This window comes from Idiotropiscis lumnitzeri, chromosome 6, assembly GCF_059441095.1.
Source record: "Idiotropiscis lumnitzeri isolate Australia: NSW breed Sydney's pygmy pipehorse chromosome 6, RoL_Ilum_1.0, whole genome shotgun sequence".
Classification (NCBI taxonomy): domain Eukaryota; kingdom Metazoa; phylum Chordata; class Actinopteri; order Syngnathiformes; family Syngnathidae; genus Idiotropiscis; species Idiotropiscis lumnitzeri.
This window is the reverse complement of record NC_142396.1, coordinates 17,575,398-17,591,426: the sequence shown is the minus strand read 5'-3', so window position 1 is coordinate 17,591,426 and position 16,029 is coordinate 17,575,398. Positions and strand designations below refer to the sequence as shown.

At 40.6% G+C, this 16,029-nt stretch overlaps 1 protein-coding gene across 2 annotated transcripts; it reads right to left on the bottom strand.

Moving 5' to 3' along the window:
- Positions 1 to 813: 813 nt before the first annotated feature.
- Positions 814 to 15,912, bottom strand: ca5a (carbonic anhydrase 5a). 2 transcript variants are annotated; one of them, XM_088298020.1, is made up of 7 exons: positions 15,379 to 15,912; positions 10,955 to 11,152; positions 9,569 to 9,687; positions 5,336 to 5,431; positions 4,554 to 4,616; positions 3,363 to 3,521; positions 814 to 1,794 (listed from the first exon to the last, which is right to left on the bottom strand). In XM_088298020.1, the coding sequence occupies exons 1-7, from the start codon at positions 15,521 to 15,523 to the stop codon at positions 1,624 to 1,626; spliced, it is 951 nt and encodes a 316-aa protein (XP_088154146.1). In that variant the 5' UTR covers positions 15,524 to 15,912; the 3' UTR covers positions 814 to 1,623. The 2 variants fall into 2 exon arrangements, with proteins under 2 accessions (XP_088154146.1, XP_088154147.1); XM_088298021.1 differs by lacking the exon at positions 15,379 to 15,912 and adding an exon at positions 11,268 to 11,655.
- Positions 15,913 to 16,029: the final 117 nt, after the last annotated feature.

Here is a 16,029-nt window from a genome sequence, read left to right as displayed (position 1 = left end):
TATTAATACCATTCAGATAGTCAATGAAGTTTCATATAAAATGCCATGATGCATGAAGGCAGATAACATGTAGTCAAATGCATCTGTGAAATATGAGATGAAGGCAGTGTTGTGTTGCATTACATGGAAAACCATAAACAATATCATTGACACAAAATGTTTTGATGCACATGATTTAAATTCCATAAATATGTCCGGCAAGCAACCTCCACCCATGACCTGCTCATCGAGGTTACTGTGTAGCCTTCGCAACCGGTTTAAATCACTTGCAAGTGCGTGTTGTGCCTTTTCACTACACATGCAGTCCATTTGGGCCCCAACAAGGACCTACCGGGGAGACGGCTCAGGGTGGGTCACTGAGCTCATGGGAGAAAAGGCTACTTCAGGGGAGGAGGGGGTTCTGTACAGACAGTAATGTTGCTATATTGGGATTAGAATGACAACCGTGAGCGCTCAGCCTTTCTTCATCTCAAATGAAGATGAATGGTGGCCATCGCTTATGATCACAGTCAGGTACACTTTTCAAATGGAACCATTCTATCAAGTAAGCACCTGAAGAATAGTTTTCTACACTGTCAACCTCTTGTTGCCTCGTCCCCAGTCCCCTCCGACCCCCATTTCATCTGCCTCGCTATGTTTTTTGTCGACACACCATCTCAAAAGTGGTCCCTCTCAAATGTTGCATAGTTGAGATTGACCCGTCAAGGCATAGTCGAGAGCAGGTTGACCGCTTTTAAATGAAGGCTGCTTCAGTGTTGGCAAAATTGAGAAAAGACACCAAGTCGCAATTAAAGACAGTGACTACACAAGAAAGTGGGTGATTCTTCTTTTTAACAACAATTGAGCAGGCCTTGATTGGTGGAAACTATCACAATGAATGTGGCAGTAGATGTAAACAAAAGTCTTGAGAACAAGAGAAGCTCATTTTAGACCACGGAGGAGATAACCTCTTTTCAGTTACCCCACAATTGGAGTCAGATTGACAGAATTAAAGGCACTGTACTATATTATCTATATAAGATAAAAATAGACACAACTGGCATTTGAGTGTTCTGATTAAGAGTTAATTAATGTTGCTTAACAACTTTAATTTGTTGTGTGGCATGCTTGTCACAGACAGGGTAGAAAACAAAGACTCTCAGTATAAAACGTGACGCAATGCATATCAGGGGACTACGATATGTCAGCATGGTGCAAAAAGGTGGCGTTTACTTTTATGCCAACTGCGGCCAGCACACGGTGCTGTGGAGTCTACGCCAGCAGCTGCATTGTTCACCTTAGGCTGCTGATTGATAGAATCTCTTAAACAAAATCAATAAAGTGTCGATTTAAAATAAATATAATTTATGTGAATACAAATCTTTAAAACTACAGATTGCACCAGTAACCAACCAGTCATTAGTTTGTAAAAATGTAAATGACATTTTCAAAACTTACCCAACATAAAACTTTCCTCACATCCTTCCAGTACCGCTTGTAAAATCCCCCCCTCCAAAAATAAAATAAGAAAAAAAAGTTTTGCGAAAGAGATGTTGATTGTACTTTAAAATACCTTTTTGGAAAAAATACACTTGTTTCGGTGGACCAACTGTAACAGGATGCAAAGTACTGGACTTGGTGGCATCAGTGGGTGTGCTGGTCGTCTTGGTCAGAAGGTGACTCCTTTAGGAAGGGACTGAAGGATGAGCGCACAGTGCGACCCCGCAGGGGCTGCTGCACACGGAAGTTGTTCACCATGCTCTTCTGAACCTCCTCCTCAGCCGAGGTAAACAGAAGGCTCCGGAAGACAGCCAGCTTGCAGGGGACAAAAGGCAAAAATTTCATGTGAGCAGGGATCATTACTTTCTGGGATTTAAAATAGTATTGGGAGGAGGAGACCACCAACCACAAGGGAACAACACGTCCAGCATGCATAAAACGACCAGCTTTTCAAGGCAGAGCCAGACCTGACGGCTGAACTAAGGCAACCACTATTTCGATGAACTTGGAAAGAAAATTGAAAATGAATTTGAAAATTCGGATGCCAAAGTTGGACAGCTTGTGAGATTGTAACAACTGTCACAGAATTTACCTTCTTAATGATACCAAGTAAAACTGTGGCAAAAAAAATTGTGCAGCATCTTACAGAGGCAGTCAATGAAAAGCTCAGAATTAACAGGCAGAATTCCTTACGAGGGTGGAGGCAATGAGCAGCTTTGTGCGGTACACATCATAGAACAATGCACAGAATGGCAGAAGCAAGTAACCCGTAGTTTTTGCAAGCTGGCCGGTTTACAATGAGAACAAGTTTTTTAATTCCCAGCCCTATTTAACTGCCACTTCTTGCTTCATAGCTATTTTTTATTATCATCTATGTTAAGCACTTTGTGACAGCTGCAGCTGTTGTGAAATGCGCTATATAAATAAAGTTGTATTATATTGTATTGTATTAAAAATACTCAGCACAACATTTGTTTTTAATGTCACCTGCTCCTCTCCCCTCCGCCAGCAAATCGTTCAAACTCGCGCAAGCACACTTTAGTGGAATAACATGCCAGTGTGCATCTTGTTTGCTCATTTTGGCTGACCCCTTACACATTTTTTGCAATGCATGATGCTTTTTTTTTCTTTGTGTACTCCTCGTTGTCCAATGTATGTCTCTTGTCCAGCACTAAATTACACAGGTTACGTCTCATTGAAAGCATCACGGATGAACCCGTGTGTTGAAATTGTTGCCATAAAATTTATATACATCAATATAGAGGTGCATTTTAAAGATCTTTTGCGATTTTCCAAGCTAAACTAAATCAATCACTACCAATCACACCACACATGTAAACTTAAAGAAGCCTTCCTTAACCAGAAGAAGGCGAAAGACTGTCGCCGAAACGTGTCAGGTAAATAACAAACTAAAAAAAAACATGCCTGAGATAAAAGAACCAAAGCGAGATACAATGGACGTTATTCATTCCTTCCTTAAACAGTTAAGCTGAGCTTCTTAGATTTCTTCTGTTACTACCAGCACTTGTGCTCTTTCATCTTCTGAGTTAACTGGAGACCGGATGCCTGGCGGCGGCATGCTGCCTCTCACAAGTCAGTCTTGGTACTACAACAGACGTCTATCCGGTTTGGGGGAGGAGCGTCGCCATCTCAGTGGAGAGTTTGTGTACGTGGTGTGTTGTGTTGGTAATCTTGAATTCAAACCACATCAAGAGCAGTATGCACACATGTTTTCCTTGACGTGTAGGGTCTCTCAAGTCTCAAAAATCGTTTTACGTATACGCCGCATTACCTTTGCATGTTTAAAAACACCAATTGGAAAATAAGAGATATTAGAGTGATGGGAGAGCAAGAATGATGCTATTCGGGGCTATTACATATACCTGATCATGGCTGACTTCTATAGGCTGCTTCATGACGATCCAGGTGACAGACTCAGTCAGCGGAGGCGTAGTAAGAGAGCCGTGGTACGTCCAGTAATCCTCCGTGTTAGTCGGCAACAGGCAGCCAGCGTCAAATTTGGTGAACTCGACCACACTTCCCTAAAGACATTACACACAGCACACAATAGAAGCTATTTAAAAAAACTAATCTGGATTGTTATTCAGTGTTGGTGTGTTCAAAAATATAATTCGTCAAGACTTTTATAATTATATATGTACAGAACCAATCAGTTTCTAGAGCAGGCGTGTGTCAACATGTTTTTTGTCGCGGGCCACGTGGTAGATATAGTTTCCTTCGGAGGGACATTTTGACCGTGAACCCAAATAAATGTATGATTGCGTCATTTTAAATAAACAGAACAAATTGATGAATAACTAGTTTTGAAGTCAGCAGCCAGTAAAAACTGTTTGTTCAAAATGTGTTACATTTATTATAAAAGAGGATTTGGTAACAACCATCTCAATATTTTTAAAAGTGAATACAATTTGCGATTTTGGTATTCTAGCAAGAAACATGAAGTTGATGCACATAATTTGCTTTGGAGGGTCACATAAAAATGATGACTGAGTTAGACAACTGTGATCTCGTGTATAAAAATCACGACTAAATAATATGGCTACCTGTATAATTTCTACTGTCACATTTGCGAACATTAAACTGTTGGACTATTTTCTTATGCAGTTGTTCGCAAATAGGTGAACGTCGCCCCATCTTTGCTAGTAAATGACGGAGCAATTCAGGGAAGCACCTTTTATACCCAAATATGCATCCACCTGTTCCCTATTAGCCTGGTCACATGTGTGACGTTCAATGCAGGTGTTTGATGAGCATTCCTCAATTTTTCTCTTTTTTGCCACCTGTGCCAGCTTATTTGGAACGTGTTGCAGCCATCAAATTCTAAGTTTACGATTATTTGCCAAACACAAAAAAATATGTTAGTTTGGACATTATACATCTTGTCTTTGTAGTGTATACAATTAAATATAGGTTCAACATGAATTGCAAATCATTGTATTCTGCTTTTGTTTAACGCAACATCCCAACTTGATTGGAATTGGGTTCGCCTAAACCACTTCATTAGGTACACCTGTTCAAGCTCATGGGTCCAATGTGTGTAATAGTGAACTTACCTTGTGTCTGATTGCAGGGAGAGCATCTACCAGTTTTTGCAGGCCATCGTGTCTCTTCCCCACCTACACAAGCGTAGAGTTGTTTGGATTAAGGATCTACATGATCGTTGAGTCGTTCTTGTTGGTTCAAGGTTTGTTGGTACTTTTTAACCATGTGATGTAATGATAGGTAGTAAATTGATTGAGGGAGAATTTTGCTGCCACCAACAGATCTTATGGATTTAAGTAGCATGCAGCCAAACTAAGCTGCCTTTGAAATCAAAACAAGCAGCTGTAGTCATGCTTCACATTTGTATTTCTAAAAGTAATGCAAAATTGGATGTTTAAAAAAAAAAAAACAACAACTAGATACAAGATTGGTTTTGTCCTGATGATCTCTCAAGGACAAATCCATCCATCAATTTCCTATGTCCTGATTAGACTTGCGGGTAAACTGGAGACTATTCCAGTTTATTTAAAGTACTCACGAGCCAATCAGAGATCACATGTAGACAAAGAACCTTTAACACATGGAGACAATTTGGAGTTTTCATTGAACTTTTAACATGCACGATTTTGGAACGTTCGATGAAGTCGGAGGACCCCGGGGAAAGCCACGTCCATGAGGGGAGAACATGCAAACGCCTCAAAGGAAGGGCCTAACCTCAGAAATGTGAAGCGGATATACAAACAACTAGGCCACCATGCCGACACATACAGTTTGTGCAAACTAGATACTCAATGTGTTCTTTGAATGTTCTGAAAATGTGTGTGTATGAGTATTGTGTGTGTGTGTGTGTTACCTTGAGAAAGACTCCAATAACAGCCAGGCCATTGTCCTCCATCACTGCCTCCTCAAACAGACTGTACTTATCTGAGTTCCAGTGGACCAAATGGAGCTGAGAACACAAATAGTACACGTCAATTAGCTTAAATGTGTGTGCAAGAGGCAATAAACTATGAAGTCAAATTCCTCTTTGACTCTCGCTTCAGTGTTTTCTCTCGGACCAGTACACTGTACAGTACTTTCAATGTGACTAATTGTAGCCCCCTGCAGAAAGGAATGGCACATCGGGTTACATTAGGCCATTTCTATGTTAGTTAGCAGAATTATGCCAAAACTACTAAAATGATTTCTGAAAATGCAGAGTATGCTTTTCGTCAAACTGGTTGTTTCAGGTCGACAGTAAATATAGGCAGTGATATTCATCCCGGCACGTTGAATTCTTTAGTCTTATTTTTTCCATGTAGATCTTGTAAATTTCAGGGATGAGCACTTTACCCTATTTTGCTGGTCCGTCCTCCCTCCTTGACATGGGAATCCTTCCGTCCTAGCATTTCACCAGTACGTTCCACAAAAAAATAAAAAGCGTCCGTGCATGACGAGAGGCTAATGGCAAAGGTTTCATAATTCATAAACATAATTTAAACATAATTTCCTATTCACATCCACTTAACGTAATTTCCGGACTACAAAATACACCTGATTAAAAGCCACAATATCTAAATTTAGCCTCAAGAACAGATTAGTACATATATTAGGTGTTTTGGACCACGGGGATCCACATGATTAAATTGTGCATTATCTATATTTTACATATCAGGAGCTGCGTTTTACCCCCAAACAACGCCGAATGCAGCTATAGTTACTGAACATACTGGAATCCTTTCTCAGACTCTTGTCACACAAGGCAAATTCACAGATGAGCTCGGACCGTGGTCACACTGTAGAAATCGCTGTATTTATTGCACATCCCTTGCTCATATTAAATGCACCTGAAGATGCTTATTTTGGCTCTCAATTGCTTCTTCACACAGCCACGCATATCGCCTCAATATTTTTGGCCGGCCATATCTATTTAGCCCCCTAGCCACCTGCTTTATGTAATCCATCTTATACATACACTCACTCACTCACATTCTGCTGAGTGCTTCACCCGGCTAGGGACGATTACAGGGACGAATGAAAAACTACTTGCATCCTTTTTAAAAGAACTTCTCGTCCTAAGTCCCCAAATGGGCGTCTGGCTGTCTCTATATATTAGGTAGCTTCTAGTAGCGTATATTCATAATTAAAGTTTTTCATAAAATGATTCACTTTCTGATTTCACTGATTGAGGTAACCAAAATACTGGATTAATTTGAAAAAAAAAAAAAAAAGAATCCAGGTTAGCAGCTATCATAGGTTATAGCTGACCTCAAAATGTGTTTAATGCATGTAAACTTTGAAACTGATAATAAAAAGAATAAAAGGAGAATAATTATATAGTTTTTTTAAAACATGACCAATAAATACTTTAAATGACAGCTGACTCAAACCCCCCTGGGAGATATGTTCAAAGGTTGTATGCGTAGTACAGGTTTTATTGATTTGTTATTCCAATTTATTTCCCACACTGATAGTAAGTGATAAGTTACATCAATGGGACTACTGTACATACAGAAAAAAAACATGCCATTTACAACAACTGCTCAGTGTCAGATGTGAGTACCGTAACTACAATTTGAGCCTCCACATGCACGCGTTAATGCAAAGGTGATGGGAACTGTGACATGAACACATTCCCAGCATTGGCAAGTAGGGCTTGGCAAAAGACTTAGTGAGTGGGTAACTAGAACACACATGCATAACTGTCAAAAATTGCCGTAGCAGCTATACAGCTGGTATACCAGTTATGCAACTAGCAGAAAAGAAAAAAAAACACATTTAAATTTGGACAAAACACAAGATTAGGTTATAAATCACAATTCTTCCTCAACATTGCATGTGAGAGTGGCATAAAAGCAATTGTTGCCGGAAATGTTTTTTTTTTTAATACAAAAAGCTGCCTGCTGAGATACTGATGGCAGCAGTAAAGGCTGAACCAGAACACTAAATATTCAGGTCAATGAAACAAAAACCATGACCTGAATGACACTGAAACTGAGCTGACGGGATCTGTGGGGTTGGCTGATTAATGTAAGCCGCTCCATTGTTTTTGTGCATCCAGCTGTACTTTGTATGACGTAATAACGATTGTGAATTAACGCTCAAGAGCGAACACACGCTATATAGCTAAATGAATGTCTATTATAGTGATTGTGTCTTGCGTCCATTTCTTTTCTTTTCTTGCTCATCTTGTTTGGGACAGCAGGTGAGCTGATGTCCATCGCATCTGACTATGGACAAGAGGCAGGGTACACCAGCCTATAATACCTTTATTAATTGTGTAACAGGGTCAGTACCGACAGCCAGTCTCAACCCATCACTGATGGACTGTTCAAAAACTGTAAACAAGTCAATCCACTCACCAGACACGTGCTCCTTTTTTGTCTCGGGAAGCTGTCTGTCTTGTATACCTCTCTGTCCACAGACCGCAATGATATTCTCCCACATTGTATTTATTTCACCACACTGTGTCTGTGTGCGTGTGTGTGTGAGGAACTGTTTTTTATTTATTTTTATTTAGCTGTGTTTGCTTGTGCTGCGAGTGGATGTGACGCTCTAAGTAACTTCTTGATGCCGATAAGTTGTCAACAACATGCCGACGCTACAGAAGAACAAAAAGAAGAAGTAGTCACGGTCGCAAAATTGCGGTGATGAAGTATAATTAAGCGATGACGGAAGTGCATTAAAATAACAATGGTGGATTAACATTACAGCTTTGCTTCGACTTGAAATAATGATGGCCTGACGGTGACGGACGGATGACCCGGCAGCTGCCGAATGAAGGACTGGCAAAATTTTGCTGACTCGCCCACCACTGCAGAAAGTTTTCAGCCAAGATTGGAACCCAGAACCACTCACCTATGAGGTCGACATGCCAAATGCAACTCCAACGTGCTCTTAAAGCATTATATTTTATGCATTGCATGTTAATGGTCCTAAAATGCATTTTCCCTTCATATGCCTCTGTGCAAAACAACCATCAAGTGGAACTGCCTAATTTAAGCATCGAAGGACAAAGGACTATTAAGTGAAACGGCATTGTATAGAGCAGGCATCTCCAAATGGCGGACCGCGGTCCGGATCTGGTTCGGACCGGACCCATGGCCAAACTACGATGAATTTTTTTCAGGGCGCATTCGCAAAGGTTGGCGCTGCAATTCTAGTTAATACGGAAAATGCGTCACTGATTTGAGCCAATCGAATCTTTTGTTTACGATCCACTGCCAATTGCGCAGCAGACCGGAAGAAAGTGCTGCTGACAGTATGCCTTGCTAAAAAGTTAGCGAGGTCGATGCGTGTTGTTTTAAATGAATGGACGGAGAAATTTAGTTTGGTTCTGGCTGCAGCCGATTCAAAACCAGCGTGCATCATATGCTCCGAAACCGTCGCAACATTGCGAAGCGCCACTACGAAACAAAGCACCGCCCTTTTGTGCAAAGTTATCCGCTGAAGTTTGAGGTGAGCGCACGCAAAAACATCGAACTTCGAATGCAGTATAACAGATTTTTACATTTTCGTTTCCAGCCCAGCGGCATGCAAACAAATGTTCATTAAAAGTATCATGGATTTTAAGAGAAGTTAAAAAAAATATTCAAAAGAAAAGGTGGTGTCATAGCTCATTTTGAATTAGTTTTTCATGAGGACAGCCATTTTTATTGATTGTGTACTGAACATGTGGACCTGGTTTACTTGGATAATTAGGCTTTCCGTTTTTTTTAGGCTCATAACTCTTTGATTTAAGAAAAAAAAAGGCAAAATATGTTAACTCAAAGCTGAGCACTTGATATATTTCCGCAGGAGATATTTTACCATTTTTTCCGTAAGTGGCACCCTTAAGTTCCTGGAGCCACATTTTCTTGAATGTGAAATAAACGCCTTATATTTGTTTTACTGGAAAAGGTGTTTAATGGGAACATTGCTAAATATTTAGTATATAAGTGCGCTCTGTTGAAAATGACTAAATATTGAAACTATATAAAAATGTGAACATAGGCTAGACATGAAGGGAAGTTGGACTTTGGTTCGGACCTTTTAATTGGAAGAAATATTCGTCGTGGACCTCTGTGACTTTTAATTGAATACCTCTAGTATAGAGATTGTAGCATACCTCTGCCGGAAATAACCTCCTGTCCACGGTGTGCTCTGAGCCCCAGGCGTTGCTCTCACCCCAGTGGAAGTGGAACTGGCATAGCCTAAATTTGTCTTGCAAAGGGCCCCCTTTCAAAGCTGTGGCATCAAATGAGAGGACATGATTTTACCATGTTGGCTGTGATACACAAATTTAACAATATCAGGAATAAAAAAAAAACACTGTGATATCACTGTTATGTTACTGTATCAGGGGAAGATTGTCTAACAGAATTATGACTAGATGTCATAAAACTATTTGAAGCCACATATTTATCCATTGCAATACATCCAGTCGGTACTTTTTCAAGGGCCCCTCAAAAGTAGCCAGAATTCAAAATACCTTTCTTTCCAACAACTAGTTCAAGTACCAAATGTCCCGCAAAAACTCAGAATTGCAACTTAACCGTAAATAAAGAACGTGTACCTTCATTTACAGGTTAAGAAAGAGGACTGTTGTTTTAAAATAGGGCATTAAGTAGCAATTTTGAGAAAAATGAGCAGAATGCAGAATTGATAACCTTGCATTTGATTGAACATCGTCCAATATTTCTTCATTTTGCAGACTGTTCTTGCTTTTTATTTAATTATAATCCCTGAAAGGTTAAAATTGCAACGGGTAATTAGCACTAAAAATTAACTGCAAACTGATTTGACCTTTAACTACCCAAATCAGTGTCATATTTCATTTTGAATTGATTTATTTTTCAGACTTAAGCAAACAAATCATAACTTCATTTTATGAGCAATTGACCCATATCACAAAACTGAATTCAAAAGCGGTATAAAAAAAATTAAAAAACCTGCCTTTTACAAAGCTAACAATGCCCGACTTCTATCGTGGTATTACGGAGCGACAAAAGGTCATAATGTCGTAAATGCATCTACATCTGTTAAAAAGAGTAATGTAGTGTTTTGTGGTTCTCCCAGCAACAACAAAGACTCCAAAATCAGAGTAATTTTTAAACAAATTAACACAAGCAATCTGTTGTGGCAAGACTTGACTTGACAACAGTCCGTTTTATTGCGTAATCCAGTCATTATTCTTTCACTCTGGAGTGACTGAAACTGCCAAGGTCACATGACAGTCACCAGATCAACACGATAGTCTTATCTGTGGTTCGTCCGTGTAACATTATGTTCTGAACTGACTTAACCACAGGGTGCTCTTTCAGAGAGGCTGACAAAGAAGAGCATCTTTTGCACATGGCTAAAACGTGAGAGTATGTCCTGATTTCAAGGGAAAATTTCCTCTCAGGAATACTGCTGTGGACATGGCAAAGAGCAAACTACAAAGTTCAGTGACAGCTGAGCCATTTTATTTTGACAACATTAACACATGAATGTTTAACAAAAGATGACTTACTTGATTTGTCCGTCGTGTCGTCATATTCAACCAGGAAAGAGTAACCATTATTCCAGATTTGCTGGCAAGTTGTTGGGTCGTAGTCAGCGATCAAATGTTTCAGCTGGGAATCAAAGACACTCTTGCGGACGACAATATCAATCGGAGACTGGCGGTCACCTCCGGGAACTGCGAGGGGGCCCTGCCACATGGGGTGCACTGGGTAAAGGTAAGGGGTGGTTGAAACAAAAAAGAGAAAGACAACATGTCAAAACAGACACTTTTATCACAGTATGTCAATGGAAACACACAACAAAGGACAAACCAAACCTACTTTTCACGTTGTATTCGGCTGCTTCCTGCATTGTTAAACAGCAGTCCATTTTACAATGAAATTTCACCAACGCCACTGTGAGAAATGACTCAGTAATAAACACTTAAGAGACCGACTTGCTTCTTGGGCTGCCTGAGAAAACTGAATGCAAAAGGAGCAGCTGAGTAATTCTACTTCCTCCTAGCCGTACATTTCTTCCTTAAAGGTAATGACTAAATAAGAGCCAAGTGGGCTGGCTGTACAGAAAGTGACCTGCGGAATGTCCTGGCACGCCCCCAGCTTCCCTCCACAGGGAGGGAATCAGACCGGGACCCCTGGCTGGGTCAAAAAGACTTCTCGGTCCAAAGTCTGTACAAGGACCTGACTAATTACACAAAAGTCTGCTTCCTCTCCCCGCCTTCTTCTGATTCTATCTGGTCATGTAAGTCATAGAAAACAAATGCACTTGTGTGTTTAAAGGGCAGCCTATAAGGAAAGTTGCTCGCTGCCTTAAGCATGAGAGAGTGCATCTACAAAGGAAACAATCATTGTGTAGCTGTCAAAGACTCAGAAACAACCGCTGATTGTCTTCATCTGCAATCATGCAGCACAAGGCTTAAGATTTCCACTGCGAGCGCAGCTGAACAGGTCTGACTGGGAGATGACCTTCATCTCCTTAAGCCTTTAGCGACTCCTCCTGGGAGCACTTGGCTGCCTAATTCTGTTATTGCAACGGTGCGAATGACGTGCTTTCAAAGCTTTTCATGCTCAGTCGGCCGCTGTGCGTCTGCTTGGAGTCTGTTCCTGTCTACATCACGAGTCTTCCTCTCCGCAAAGCCAAAGACAGCTGGAGAAGAACAATTGTAAACATAAATGGAAATTGAACTTTTATGAACTCCACAATGCAGCAGCAAACATCTGTAGAGGTGCAAGATACTGCGTCTCTAGAATCTGGTGGTGTAGTCATCAAGTTAGGTCAGAGTGCTCCTAACCTACCTCTAAACAAATCTAAACAAAAAGTTTAAGAGTGATTTAAAACCACACAGTGAGCAAACATGAAGGCAAGGACAAGACAACTTTGAACTTAGTGAGGAGGTGTGGCTAACTCTGTTGATCATTCTTTTGAACACTTGGCTGTGTTATCCCCCACAAAATAAAAAGACAAAACATAAAAGTGATAGAAAATAAGTGGCAGATTTGATGTGCTACATTGTTAATTTTGTCTTTTTGTTTACATTCCCACTGATGACTGCTGTGCATTATTTACCCTGAGCAAGGTGTGATATAATGTAGCAAATCTTCATCCGAACAAAGTGCAACTACACCATACTGAAGTGAAAATTAGATTTTGTTTCCTGCATATGACTAGTTAATTTCTTTTTAAAATCCTAATTGTATTAGTATCCTAATCGATAACAATAAAATAAAATAATAACAATAATAAAAAAAAATTAAAGTTTGATAGCCGCACATAAGTTGAGCATCGCCCAACAAGCGCTAAGTATTGGACAGAATGTTTCATCTTTCCCGAGCAGATCACATTGGAGCAGTCCCTATGCCAGTTTAACAGCTTTCTAGCTTGGTTAAAGAAACTTGATTTAGAGTCTAAATCAAGTTTCTCTAAATTTTAGACCCATGTGATATTTGCTGGACAGAACAGCCACAGCAGCCTCTGCTGCCCTAAATTGGAATTACAGGGAGCAGGTGGATTGAGCTGCCCTGAGAAGTGAGTGAGTGTCTGAGAAGCCAAGGTAGAGATGAAAAAGATTCTCCCAATTTAAAGCAGTATTGCAGTTAAATTTGCTCCCATTAACGCACGGACGTGCAGTTGCGTAGTCTAGTTTTGCTCTGCAGTCGGCACTCCATTTTATCTTTTTTTTTTTTTTCAAGTTTAAAAGTACACCAACATTTTTTCCCTGTTACACACTTTTTCCTTTTGGCTTGCGCTTATCACAACTTATGTCTGCAGTAACATCAGTCCATCTAACAAAACGATTGCCGCAAAATCCTGCCATATAACACAAAATCTGCGATATCTAATAATATATTGTATAATTTAAGAAATCGCAATGCTTTGACTTTTCTGGATGTGGCCCTTGGAAGAAAACTTTGGATATCCTTTAACTAGATTAATGGATGTTGAGGAAGCCAGACTACAAGGGGAGAACATGCATCGTCTAATACATTTTATCTTCTGGCAAGAAATAGCTTGAGACAACCATCCATTTTTTTTATAACACTTGTCCTCATTGGGGGTCGCAGATGTGTTGGATCCTCTCCCGGCTGACTTTTGGGAACAGAAACAGGGTAGCGTCAATTGCACCCAATCACACTGATGGACAATTTTGAGTCTTCATTGAACATTCATGTTATTGGAAAGTGGCAGGAAGCTGGAGTACCCAGAGAAAACCAATGCAAGCACAGGGAGAACATACAATGTCACATGGGAAGGCCGCAACAGCGATTCAAACCCCAAGCCTTGGAGCTGTCTGTGAGACGCCCTAACCACTACACCACCAGGCTGCAAAATGTACAATTCAACATTTCACGTGATTAACCTGAAACAAATATCTGTGCAATGGACAGTTAGGTGCAGCACTCCAACAGAATGAAAGATTGAGTGACGCACCTTTGAGTGAAATCTGGGACATACACGATAGTATTATAAGCGCTCTAACTGCTTTACAAACAACAGTTGAAGGCTCGGGTTTGTCATTACACTGTCTCACCGTTCTCTAAAAAGAATGAATGATTGTGATAATTGTGTTTGCAGAATTACATTGTAAAACATTATGTACAAGATCATGGGTTACAACTAGTGATGGACCGCTATGCTTTTTTCAGTGCCGATACCGATACCAATTATTAGTGGTCATTGAGGCCGATATTCATGTTTTGAAAAGAAGGGAAAAATGGTGTAAAAAAAAATTTGAAAAATAAACACGCCAAAACTTGACTTAGTTTAAATGCCTTTAAGCACATGTTTATTAAACAACTTTATTTTGATTTAGAACAGGTTAAAGCTTTTTTAGATCTTAGAAAATAGACAATTTAGTTTTAAAAGTTAAACAAAAAGTTCACAGAGCTCCCAGTCATGTCTTATAGTTCAATAAATCTCTTTAAAGTATACTATGGCAAATAGTTTTCTGTTAGTTGTGAGTTGTAGTAGACTGACATTTATGAAAATTTCGGCAAAGTCTGTTGCCTTACAATTCCTATGGGAGCTCTCCAGGAGTGAGGTGAAAAAGCAAACAGGCAATTTACTGCTGATTGGCTGCTACAATAATCCAAGCATATGGTGCTGTGGGCAAGCCACAACCACAGCAGAGAGAGAGAGGGAAGTGTGTGACAGCAAACCAAAATAAACCGTTTAATTTATCCGCTTTGAAAGTGAAAATAAAGGCCAATGCCAAATATCGGCCCCGATAATTGGCCCGACCGATAATCGATCTATCACTAGTTTCAACACATCCTCTGTTAGTATAATAAATTCCATGAATGCACAATACCGTACAGTGGGGCCTTAACCTTAGGCGAGGTGAACTCATGAATTATTTGCCTCTGAGTCATACACCTTGAATGAGGATGTCCATACTGGTGCTGGTTTGCACAAGAGAACAAGAAAGGCCGGTTCATGGGTGTGGTGGAGAAGTCACAGCCACTTCTCACACAGGTGAGTTAAGGTCTAAAACATGTACCAAGTACATGCTCAATGTGTTGCTGCAGTGTTTAGGAATATTCATAATTGAATGGAATGCAAAATACGGTCCTGTGTGTCAGAGTTTGTCAAACTTCAGTCAGATTCTACTCACAGCTACGTCATAGCGATGCTTCTTGGAAACCAAACAAACTAGCATCCTGGATTGTAGACAGATAAGGGGATTAAATGCACAGGCTCATAGGAGGACGTCCCTATCCTACACAGAGTGATCATGGATAATTAATTTCAAATCCAACGACAACGAAAGTCTAGTCCTAATTTTCCAACACTCTATCTGCAGATTTCCAACGTCAACAATACGGCTGACTGCCAGCTCCACTTTAGGCACAAGCAACAATGTCACACACAATGTAGCTGCATACACAATTCAATTTACAACACATCGTGATGCTTTAAAGAGCAGGTACTCACTTTGCGATAACACGAATCTGCTGGAACAAGCTGTCAGATTGCATCCACGGATGTGGGTGAGCCACTGACTCTTCCTTGAGTGTCTCAAGAGCTGTCGGTGAAGCTGAGAAGCCAGAGGTCGAATTACTGATGACAAAGTCACCATCTCGATGCAGTCCCGCGTTTCCTCTTACAAAGCTGTCGGCGAACAAAACGGTTGCCACACGACGTGGTGTTTTCTCCCCACACACACGAGCGTGCAGCGTAGCGCTGTGTTGCTGAACTAGCCCAAAGTTAGCTGTCAGTTCGACGTGAAGCTGCAATGACAGCAGCTTGCTTCAGTATCGCTCTTTGCTTCCGTCAATGAGGCGGGGACACGGCAGTTTTGCCGACACACACTGCCCAAAAACAAATGGAGAAAAACAACAGATGCCTGTATGACGCTACAGCGTCAAATTGTTCGAAAATCCTTCAAAGAGAACAGATAGTACAATCGATGAGACAGGGCAGCAAGATCGCCCCCTCCAAATCCCAGCGCAGACGGAAAGAGGAGGGTCTCCGATGTCGACCAATCAGCGTCGACCTCAGAGGGGCGGCAGTGTCAACATTGTCGAAGACGTACAGACCTGTACGTCATCCCCTCAATTCAGTGTCGATGTACAGATGGACGAC